The 11,590-nt window shown below is 61.4% G+C and overlaps 1 protein-coding gene across 1 annotated transcript; it reads left to right on the forward strand.

Moving 5' to 3' along the window:
• The first annotated feature begins 1,237 nt into the window (after positions 1–1,237).
• AIPL1 (aryl hydrocarbon receptor interacting protein like 1) lies at positions 1,238–10,713 on the forward strand. The gene is made up of 7 exons (XM_032839842.1): positions 1,238–1,289; positions 3,059–3,216; positions 3,770–3,949; positions 8,501–8,689; positions 9,326–9,502; positions 9,613–9,754; positions 10,486–10,713. The coding sequence occupies exons 1-7, from the start codon at positions 1,265–1,267 to the stop codon at positions 10,686–10,688; spliced, it is 1,074 nt and encodes a 357-aa protein (XP_032695733.1). The 5' UTR covers positions 1,238–1,264; the 3' UTR covers positions 10,689–10,713.
• The last annotated feature ends 877 nt before the right edge of the window (positions 10,714–11,590 follow it).

Below are 11,590 nucleotides of genomic sequence, written 5' to 3' on the forward strand. Positions count from 1 at the left end.
GTCTGGCGAGGTTAGGTGGGCCCCAGTGGCCCTCAGTTAGAGGACCAGGGTCCCTGCGCCCGCTCCTCAGATCTAGCGTGTGGGGAGAGACGGGGCGTCCATGAACCGAAGAAACAATAATCAAAGAAAATGACAGTGAAGGCCCCCGTGTCGCAGCGTTTACAGCTGGGGCCTCCAGAATGAGCTAAGGGAGCCCAGAACGTATTTGAGCATGTGGGAGGAGACTCCTGGCACCGAGGGGCCAGCACCCATGGTGGGACACCCAGCTCACAGGTGTGTGAGACACAAGTTTCTGGAAACGAGTGGGACTCTGAGCGGTGGGCTGGGATGTTCTGCTTTGCTGTTTCATTGTGTGACCACGGCTCTTCCTGTCCCTGCCTTCCCCACGTGGAGGATGAGCTGTGGCCTGTTGGGGACAGGCGTGTGGATGGCACTTAGGGGCTTCGATTCCCGCCTTTCCCCAAGGACACAGGAGAGGGAAGGCGAGCGCCCTTATTCTCGGGAAAACTAAGCTGGGTGTGGGAGGGACTCACTGAAGGGAAACAGTCTCAGCTTGGCCGGGCTGCTCCCTTCTGTGTCTGGCCGTCAGAGGACAGTCCGCGCTGGCCCAGCCCTGACCCGGGCCAAGTGCGCTTCCTGCCCTGCCGCCCAAGGAGGAGCTATTTTTACTCGCATTTGGATGACAGCACAGATTTCCAAGGCTGAAGTGTCTGGCCCAACATGGGAGCACAGAGTCAGCAGGAACCGAAAACTTGGTGTCCGGCTTTGCACCCCAAATGCCTAATCTTTGATCACAGGACTTCCTCAGGGTCAGACGTGAATGGAGGGATGTTTGACCAGGCCCCCCTGCCCATGTGGGGCTTTGCATCTCCTCCCTCAGAACGTCCCCATCCCTGCCAGCCCAGGGGAAAGGACGGCAGTGTCCACGACAATGAGGAGGAAGAGGAGGAGGAAATGTCTTCTTGTGAATGAGAGACTCTCTCTTGCGGGGAGCAGAGCCGGCCAGGCGGGAGGAGGAAAGGGGGCATGATTGGGGGGCAGGCTCCTAGTGGAGCGGTGGCAGGAACGGGGGCAAAGCCATTCCCAGGCAGAGGCTTTCTGGGGTCCAGCCTCACCCGTGCCTCTGTTGCCAAGGAGGATGGAGGAGGAGGGGCCCCAGCCCTGCCCTGTCCTGGGGGACTCCCTGGCCAACAGCAGAATTTCCTGCTAGTTCCCACGACCTCCTGGAATGGCCGGTGCTGGAAGCAGACCTACGCTGGGCCAGATGCTGCAAGGGAGGCGTCCTTGGGGTGAGGAAGACGACGAAGGGGTGTGGGGAACCCCACGTGAGCAGGGGCAGGGTAGACTCCCCCAGAATGCGGCGGTTTAGCAGATGCAGGGTGGAGGGGGGTGGAGAGGCTTTCCTCAGCTGGGGCCTGCCAAGACTGATATAGGGGACCAGGCACCGCCCATTTCCAGGACCAAGGAAGGCGGCTGGCGGACTGAAGGCCCACCACCCTGGGGACAGGTGGCCCGGGCCAGGAGTGGCTCCACTGGGCCGGGGTTGGGGGGAGCCTGGGGTGTGTCCTGAGGGGAGCAGAGATCCTTTGATGGGTTTTAAGAGGGTTGGGGTTATTAGGGTTGCCTTTTCCGGGAGTCCGTTAGGAGGTTAGTCTGGGGCTAACCGCGGCTGGGGGCACATCGGGACGCTGTGGCCTGAGCACCTCCTTCTTCTGGCTTCGGCTTCAGCAAACACCCCCAAACCCCAGTCCCGCTCCTCCGCACCGGGGACCCAGATCTATGCCTTCTACCCCAGCACCCACCCCCCAACTCCGTGCCTCTCTGCCCTCCAATCACGGATTATAGCGAGAAGCCAGCCGTCCCCAGCAGGGAGTCCAGCACGATGAGCACAGACAGAGCCGACAGCCATGCCGCCGCTGTGGGGGAGCAGTCAGCATGGCCGGGACCCCAGAAGCAGCCCCCCCACCCCTGGGTCCTGCCGCCCTCTCTCCCTCCCCCGACGTCCATGGTAATCGCGTTATTTCCCTCTAAGTATCCGTCTTGCTTCCTGTGCGTTTGGACCCCTCTGCGTGGCTGTGTGGTCAGAGAAGGACCCCAGGACTCCTGCTCCCAGAGAGGGCCGGATGGGGACCCTAGGGGGTCTGAGCACCCTGGGAGGGGCCTAGGGGCCTGATCCGGCCGCCCTGGTCTGGGCTTAGGGGCTCAGGCTTGGCCTCTATGTCAGGTGGCTCTTTGTGGGAGACTTTGGGGGGGCTGGAGAGGTGGATCTCTCCACTTTGGCGGGGCAGGTGGAGTTAAGGAGGGTGGCAGACACCCAAGGCCACAGGTCAGGAAATGAGAAGTGTGGTCAGGGGCTCTATGTGGCTCTTGATAATCCAGTGTCCCTTCCCGAGGGGGTCACAGAGAGGAAGGACCCTGGGAACCAGAGCTCCCATTGGCCACAAGGTGGCGCCAAATACCACGCCTTCAGGTCACCTGTCCCTTTGAGTCCCGAACGGGGATCCCAGGTGCAGGACTGAGCTCTGCAGGGGTCCCGGAGCACAGGGGTGAGGGATGAGACCCTCCACCTCGGGAGAGAGAGTCCTGCTCCCCACAGTCAGAACCTGGAGTGGGGGCTGCAGCGGGGCTGGGGGACACCCTTAACTTTCCCCAAACTTGTCCTTTCTCTCCTCTGGTTTTAGAACCCCCCAGGCCAGAAACCTGCTCTCCCCCCCACCCCCGCATCACATCCTCTCCTGCACAATGTTTAGGGGGAGAGGAGGAGGATACAGGAAAGAAGGAAGGCAGGGACTGTAGAGACCATAAGACCTTGGCATGGATACCAGGACATGGAGGGGGCTTCAGGCTCCCCTCCTGTTTCCCTTTGCTGGGCTGAGGCCTCTCTCCTGCTACACCCCTCCCCATCTTCTCTGAGAACCCTCTGGCCTCTTTCTTTCTTCTTGGGATGGGAGAAAACCCTTGGTGGCTGGCTGGTGGGGGCCTCACCTCCCCCTGCGGAATAGGGAGGAGGAACCGCCCACCCCGGCTTACTCCTGGCTCACACCTGCCCCGGGGGCAGGGTCAATCCCCAGGTCTGGGTGTCTTCCTCCTGGGAGATTACTCAGCCTGAGCCCGGGAGCCATGGAGGCCGCTCTGCTCCTGAACGTGGAGGGGGTCAAGAAAACCATCCTGCACGGAGGGACTGGGGAGCTCCCAAACTTCATCACGGGGTCCCGGGTAAGTGGACCTGGTCTTCTGGCTCCAGAACGGGGCTCCCTGATGGCCGCCTTCTGCATTCCTGCTGTGCCTCTTTCGGCTCTGCCAAAAGAGAGTGAGGAGGGCCCTTCCCAGAACTATCGACCCTGAGCAACTGGGAAGCTCGGAAACGGCGCCCACTTGCCAGACGTCTGTGATGCTGGCAAATTAAACTCCGGCGTGGGCTGGGGAAAGGGCTTTGGGAGTTTTCTGATGCCCCAATGTAGAGTGGAGCCCTCAGGGTTCACGGTTTTGTCCACAAATGTCTGGTGGGCTTCCCTGGATAACGGAGTGGGGGGGTCTGTGGCCTCAGATCTAGGGCTTCTGTAAGCCGGGCTCTGAGGTCCTGCACAGCTGCCAGGCAGCGGGACAGCCAGTGGCTCGGGGCCCTTGGGGCGGGGGCGAGGGCAGGCAGTGTGGGGTCGCTGTGGGGTCCCGGCATCTGGATGGGGTACGGTGCGCTGAGCCCGGAGGTTGGCCCCACGAGTGACGGTGGGAGGTTTGTCTGAGACCAGGGTCCCCTCCTGCCGACCAGGTGATCTTTCATTTCCGCACCACGAAATGCGACGAGGAGCGGACGGTGATCGACGACAGCAAGCGCGTGGGCCACCCCATGCACATCATCATCGGGAACATGTTCAAGCTGGAGGTCTGGGAAGTGCTGCTGACATCCATGCGGGTTGGTGAGGTGGCCGAGTTCTGGTGTGACACCATCGTGAGTAGCCCACGCCTGCCCGCGCGGTCCACGACTCCAGCAGCCCCGTCCCTGCTCTGCGGGGCAAAGTGGGGTGAAAACGAAACCCTGCATCCCTTCCTCTGCCTCTGAGCACATGGAGGAGAGCTACCCCAGACCACAAGCCCCCAGAGTGGCTGTTGGTGGTGGTGTCACCTGGGGGGCAGGGTAGGGTGTGGCACCAGGACCTCGCCCCACACATGGTTACTGGGTCCTGGGGACTTTTGGTCACTGGTCACTTTCCTGCCCTTCTGCCTGTGCCTGCGAGCCATGTAAAACTATTCTCAAATCTGTAACCCTCCTGGGATCGTCTCCTTGTTCTGTGGCCCAGACAGAAATGGCAAGACTCATTTTTTTTTTTAAAGACTTTTTATTTATTCATTTGAGAGACAGCGAGAGAGCACAAGCAGGAGGAAAAGCAGTGGGAGAGGGAGAAGCAGAATCCCCACTGAGCAGGGAGCCCGACATGGGGCTTGAGCCCAGCACCCTGGGATCATGACCTGAGCTGAAGGCAGGCACCCAACCCACAGAGCCACCCAGGCACCCCCAAGACTCACAGACATTTAAACAAACGTTTCTTTCTTTCTTTCTTTTTTAAAGATTTTATTTATTTATTTGACAGATCACAAGTAGGCAGGGAGGTAGGCAGAGAGAGAGGAAGGGAAGCAGGCTCCCTGCCAAGCAGAGAGCCCGATGCAGGGCTCAATCCCAGGACCCTGAGATCATGACCTGAGCCGCAGGCAGAGGCTTAACCCCCTGAGCCACCCAGGCACCTCTAAACAAACATTTCTTATGGAAACTTTCAAGCATATACAAAAATCGACAGAAAGCCCAGAGAAGTCCCCAAGCCCATCCCCCACACCAGCCCCCACTGGACCCCAGCCAGGCTTCACTCATCCCTCCCTTCTCTCCCTCATCCCACACAGCTAAACCACACTCCAGACTCCCTACGTTACTGCTGCAAAGACAAATCTGTATCTGTAAAAAGGGCATTAAAGTAACATCACCTCAGTGTCATTACTACGTCTTTTGAAAACCCCGTAATTCCTTCAGTCCGATTCTCTCTGGTACTGTCCACAGTTCTCTAGCTTAGTGGCTGGCTTGTTCCAATCTCGACCCAAACACAGTCCATGCACAGGGGATCCCCACATTCTAGAAAGCTGGTTGATTTCCATGGGACCGTCCACTGTGTTCCTCTGTCCCCACAGTTTCTAGAAATTGTGTTGCCGGCTTCCCACTCGGCGCCCGGTCCACTGGCCTCTCGTGCTGGGAGTCTCTTCTCACTGTGACCGGTCGACGGGCTCAGATGTCGCGGGCCTGACCCAGCCATTGCTGGGCTCCCCCGTGTCTTTCACCCAACGGGCGTACCAGCCCTTGATGGCGGCCGCTCCGACCCATCACGTCATCGGGGCCGCTGACCCTTCGAAGGAGCAATTTGGGAGAGAGAGAGAGAGAGAGAGATATCTGAGTTTGAGCTCTGTGGCCCCAGGGAAGCCCTTTCTCCCTGGGACACTCTGCGTCACTCATCTATAAGGGAAACCTGGTGCCGGGGTCCGGTTGGGGAGACTACGGGACGTGGTGGCTGCTCGGACAAGTCGTAATGGGGGAGCACTAGCAGAATTTCAGATGCTGATGAGGAGGCACGGGGCAGAGACGGGGAGTGACTTGCTCAGGGTCGGGGTGGGATCCCCGGTCCCCTCCCTGCTCTTGGCAGGGTCTGCGGGTCACAGCACGAGTCAGGCTGCAGAGCCGCCTCCGCCGCTAGGGGCGCCCGCCGCCCCGTCCCTCATTTCTTGGCTCACAGGGCGGGCACCAACTCTTTGCCCACCGGGGTCTCTGCTGGTCTTGGTCCTGGTGCTTAGAAAGCTGGTCAAGGCATTTTATTCTTAACTGCCTGGGTCTTCAGAAAATGGGCTTCCTCGTGGCTTCAGATGGTTTAATATCTATCGGCTTTGCTCGGTGCAGATGCTCTGTAGGTTTTGGACCCACGCACACCGGTCATGCTGGCGGTCGTGCCAAGGCCCGGTAGATGAGGTAGATGAGGCCTGGCCACCAGCGAGGCCCTGCCCCCGCAGGATGCATGGTCACCACATGGGAGGGCTGAGTGCATGGAGGGCTGTCAAGAAAGCCTGGGCTGGCTGATGGATGTGTTGTCTTGGCTGCGGTCACAGGAGGGCACTGCCAATCTCGCTAAGCATCCACCCGTCATGCGTGTGCCTGGCTGCAGATCTATCTGAAAACATTCACTGGGGGCCAGATTTGGACTCTGCTGTGTGTTAGGAATGAAACACTAAGTGCTTCCCTCAAGGAACCTCAGTTCTTGGAGGAAGAACAAACACTTGAACTCTTTCGATGTGGGGCAGCCAGCCCCATGACATGATTAAGGGAGGGCAGACTGCTTCAGGGCCCAGGAGATGGGCAACTGGTGCTTAACAGTCTTGGGGGAATGTCTCCAAGATGACCTTGAACTGGGTATTGAAGGATGAACAGGAGTTCACCAGGTCTGCGTGTAGAGAGCAGGTGGCATCCAGGCCAGGAAGTGCAAAAAGGTTTGGCATGCTTAACTAGGTTAGCCCCTTTCCCCTCCCGGGGCTCCTCTCCATTTAAGAATCCAAGTTTTGGAAAGACACAGGCAGCCGTCAGTGGGATGATCATATTAGGAGGGCCTGGCCTTCCCCCCAGCAGCATTGCTTGTCACTCCCTGCAGACCCTCCCCCTGGCCAGTCCTCTCTGCTCAGTCTGAAGAGGAAGAGGCCCCCTCTCTCCCTCCCCCACCCCTAGGGAGGGAGGCAAGGCCGCTCTGGGGCTGGGAGCTTCTGCCCTGCCCCCAGGCAGGAGGTTGGTCTCTATGTGGGATTTTTATGTCGGTGCCCAGGACCGTGAGGCCACGGGTTGCAAACTAAAATTCCACGAGGGGCCCAGAGCTCTGGCTGTCTGCGGATCGTCTGCCTCATCCAAAGGGGCAGCGGGTCCTCAGCTCTGCCTGGATGGTCACCTGGTGAGCTCCCCCGATATTCGAATGTTGGTTAACTAGTTGATAACAGCTCCGCAAGGTGAATGATCAGACAAAACCGGTCTGCGAGCTGAGTATGGCCCATGGCCCAGAGTTTGCAGGCTCTCCTACAGCGACAGATCCACAGGCAGAAGGAGACTCGGTGTGGGGTTCCCAGGGTCCCCTGCCTCTGTCACAGGCACGGTCTCGGTTCCCAGGGCCAGAGGTGAGCTCCACAGAGCCCCACATGTGGCTCTGGCTGGTCTGCGGTCCCAGCCAGGCAAGCTGTCCTCAAGACAGACACAGAGCTGGGCCTCCTATCTTCCTTGCTCCCTCCCTCCCAGGAGCTGCCACCCCGCTGGGCGCAGGACTGGGGGACCCTCTTCGGGCCTTCCTCCTCCTTCCTGGATATTTTCCAGCTCCTGGCGGCACCCCCAGCCCACAGTGCTGCCCTTGCGGGGAGGCTCTGCTGGTGCTAGGGTGTGCGTGTGTCATGGGGCAGAGTCTTTACCGGAGGTCCTACCCAGGCAGCCACCTGGCCCTGGGGCCCAGTTGCTCAGTGCACTTGCTGGGATTCAGGACCTGGGGACTGCCTGGAGCAACAGCTGCTCCTGGGGCCTCTCCAGGCCTTAGGTCAGCCTTGATCCCAGGCGAATTAACTACCATCTGGCCTTCTTCCTCACAAAGGAGCCTCAGCAGGGCATTCTGGGCTAATCCTGGCTGGTGGGGGCTGGGCGGGCTGACCTTCACCCTCACGCTGGTGACTTGGAGGACAGGCTGAACTGTTTCCACCCCTTCAGTCCCTGGAGCTGCCACGAGGGTGTCTGAGATGGGCCGTTTCTGGACTTTCCAAGCAGAGGGGGGCTCTCAGGGACCCCTCACAGGCGGGGCAGCTGAGGCTCAAGGGGCTGGTTTTCTCAGCCCTCCTCCTCCTTGAGTGGGGCAAGCCCTGTGCCCAGTGCAGGGAGAGGCTGGGACGAGCGGGGCCTACCCCCGTGCCTCCTCTAACTCACATCAGCTCCATGACCACAGGTGCAGCCGAGGGGGCCAGAGCTCAGACAGGTGCCCAGGCTCCCTGCTAATCAGCAGCCCCTGGGGATGCCAGGCCGGCCCTCTGGCCCCTGGAACTTGTGCCTTTCCCTCCCTGCAGGTCACCAACCTATGGGCTCAGGTCTCCCCGGGAGAGAAATGGGTCGGGGCTGAGCACCAGGGCCAGGAAAGGTGAGAGCGTTCCCCCTGGAGCCGAACGTGAACCTGGCCTGTGTCGTTTCCTAGTTGGGTAACCTTACGCAACTGACTTCATGCCTCTGGGCTCCAGTCTCCCACCTGTGGAGTGGGGATAAGGGCTTCCCTCGCTGGGGCCTGTGGAAGGAGCTGATGGAAAGAGCTGGGAGAGTGCTTGGCCTGGAACACAGTGCACCACAGTCCTTCCGGGGGCCTGTTGGGGGCAAACAGCAGCAACAGCCCCAGGCCGGTGAGGCTGTAGCAGGACTCAGCTCCGAGCACGCAGGCCAGACGCCATCCGCTGTCTTTCCTTCCAGCACACAGGGGTCTACCCCATCCTGTCCCGGAGCCTGCGGCAGGTGGCGGAGGGCAAGGACCCCACGGAGTGGCACGTACACACGTGCGGGCTGGCCAACATGTTCGCCTACCACACGCTGGGCTACGAGGACCTGGATGAGCTACAGAAGGAGCCACAGCCTCTGATCTTCGTGATAGAGCTGCTGCAGGTGCGCCCTCGGGGTGGCAGGGGCAGAGGGCTGTCCCAGCCTCAGAGAGCACGCGGTGTGGGGAGCCTCCCCTCGCTGGTCCCGGACATCATTGCCTTCTCTCTAGAGCATGAGAGGGTTCCTAAACCACTGCCGCATTTGTGGGGTGGTGGGAGAGGGTCCAGCCTGGGTTGGGACTCAGGTTATGGCCAAGAATGAGGTTCAGCCCGACGGCTACATGGGTGAACAAATAAGGGAATGGTGTCAACAATAGGGCCTTTGTGGGCCTGCTAGGACAGTTGTGCGGTTTGTGCACTGCACAAGGGCCTCACTCCAAGGTGCTCATTTTAGACCTGGTAGATCTGAACTTTCATGATGGCAATTTCCCAGCAGGTGGCAATGATGTGTCTTGTTCTAGCCAAGTGAGTATGGAGACCGTCTTCTGAACATTGGAAGTCCAGTGTTGACAAGGGCTGTCTGTCCGTAACTTGCATAAAGGTGCTGATTTAGGGCGGGCTCGGCCGGTGGCTTCCATCTCCTATGCACGTGGATGTGACCAGCAAGCATGCTTGCAGAGAAGGCAGAGGAGGCGGGTTCCCAGCTGCGGGGGAGCAGGTCCCCCGGTCCCCGCCTCACCCGCCTGCGCTGTCCGGCCAGGTGGAGGCCCCGAGCGAGTACCAGCGGGAGACGTGGAGCCTGAACAACCAGGAGAAGATGCAGGCGGTGCCCATCCTCCACGGAGAAGGGAACCGGCTCTTCAAGCTGGGCCGCTACGACGAAGCCTCCAGCAAGTACCAGGAGGCCATCGTCTGCCTGAGGAACCTGCAGACCAAGGTGGGGGGCTGCCCGCGCAGCCAGAGCGGGGGGACGGCAGCAGGGGTGGGGGGCAGGTGGCCCCGCTCACGGCGGACCGGCGTGCTCCCCCCGCCCCCCCGCGCGCGCAGGAGAAGCCCTGGGAGGTGCAGTGGCTGAAGCTGGAGAAGATGGTCAACACCCTGATCCTCAACTACTGCCAGTGTCTGCTCAAGAAGGAGGAGTACTACGAGGTGCTGGAGCACACGAGCGACATCCTGCGGCTCCACCCAGGTGCGGCGGCGCGGGGCGGCGCGGGGGGCGGGGCGGGGCGGGGCGGGCAGGGCCCGCTGGTGCGTAGGGCGGGGCGGCACTTGCAGGGCGGGACGGGCAGGGCCGGCAGGTGCACGGGGGGGGGCGGGGCGGGGCGGGGCGGGACGGGCAGGGTCGGCAGGTGCGCGGGGCGGGGCGGGGCGGGGCGGCAGGTCCAGGGCAGAGGCCCTGAGGGAGGCCTTGGTGCTCATGCGCAGCCGCCGGGACTCGCAGGCAGCAGGCCTGCACGCTGGTGTCCCAGCATTGGTGCCGCTGGTGGGGAGCAGGTGTTTGTGAGCGAGGTGCGGGGGGACGGTCGTGCACGGTGGAGTGACTGCGGGTGCGCTGCGACATCGCTCTCCTGCTGTGCGCAGGGGGCTGGGCTCCCTGTGCTCCTCACCTCCTTCAGTGCCCAGAGTAACCCGTTGGGGCGGGGGCGGGGGCGGGGGCGGGGAGGGGGGCCTGGAGCCCACGTCTTGCGGGGAGCCCACGGGACCGAGTAGGAGGTTACAGGTCTGGAGTTAGCTCTGGGGCCTGGCGGGGTCCCGGCAAGGGAGGGGAGTAGCTCTTGCTGCTGTCACCCACACGTACAGCCGAGGAGGCGGCCCCCGGGGCACGGAGAGGTTAAGGATCGCCGTTAAGGCTAAGAGTTTTGTCAGCAGTGAGGCCGCGCCTGGAGGGGGTCAGCAGGCGTAGTGTCATCCTCCCCTCAGGGATCCTGAAGGCCTACTACGTGCGGGCCCGGGCTCACGCGGAGGTGTGGAATGAGGCGGAGGCCAGAGCGGACCTTCAGAAGGTGCTGGAGCTGGAGCCGTCCATGGGGAAGGCGGTGCGCAGGGAGCTGAGGCTTTTGGAAAACCGCCTGGAGGAGAAGCGGGAGGAAGAGCGGCTGCGCTGCCGGAACATGCTGGGCTAGGGCGCGGAGCGGGCCTCCCCGGCCTCCCCTGACTTCCCTGGGTACTTCTGTAGCTGTGCACACTTCCTCTAGAACGCTCTCTCGGGTCCACGCCACTCCCTCTGGGCGGGACAACCACTGGGACTCCCCACCCCCGCCCCAACACCTGGCTTCTGTCCATAGTCAAAATGACATTTTTTGCACTTTGTCTGGGAGGCCTGACTAAAATGAAAAAAACAATAAACAGTGTAAGTAAATTTCCCCACAGGCCCCACGTGGCACTGTGATCGTGGTTCTTCCCCTGTGGTCCCCAATCCATGGGCCCAGGGTCACCAGAATGAGGCTGTTCCTGGTGGCAGGAGTGGCTGCGAACACTGTGATGTTTTCTTTCTCCTTCCCCTCTCTTGTGTCACCAGGAGGCTTGAGGTGTCGGTTCCCCGCCCCTGCCCACAGAGGAAAGAGGGTTGATGTTTGGTGGGTTCTGCTTGTGGCTAAGGGCCGCCTGTCTTGGGCGGGGGTGGGGGGGTAGGTGGCCAGCACGGCCCCGGGGGGAGGAGGTCAGAGCAAGGGGATGCTTCAAGCTGGGGAAGCCAGAGTGGGACAGTCGCCTGCCTCCCGATGGCCCCGGGAGGCTGGACAAGCAGGGGCCCCAGTGGGGGTCAGAGGCAGGGGCCCCAGTGGCTCAGAGGCAGAGGCAAGCCTGTCTGAGGACCGCGAGCTCCGGCCCGAGGGTTCCCGGCCCCTGTGCTCATTTCCATTTCCTGTGTGTACCTTCCTTCCCTCTCCTCTGAGGTCCGTGAGGACCTGCCCCCAAATGTGGTCCCCCCCAGTAGGACTGATGCCCGAGTGTGTCCCATGGCCCTGCCTGGTCCGCTGTGCAGACCAAATGGTCAGCCCAACCATCTCCCCTCCTGATGCCCCAG

The sequence above is a fragment of the Lontra canadensis genome, unplaced genomic scaffold (genome assembly GCF_010015895.1).
Source record: "Lontra canadensis isolate GAN:19392208 unplaced genomic scaffold, GSC_riverotter_1.0 scaffold110, whole genome shotgun sequence".
Taxonomy (NCBI): Eukaryota; Metazoa; Chordata; class Mammalia; order Carnivora; family Mustelidae; genus Lontra; species Lontra canadensis.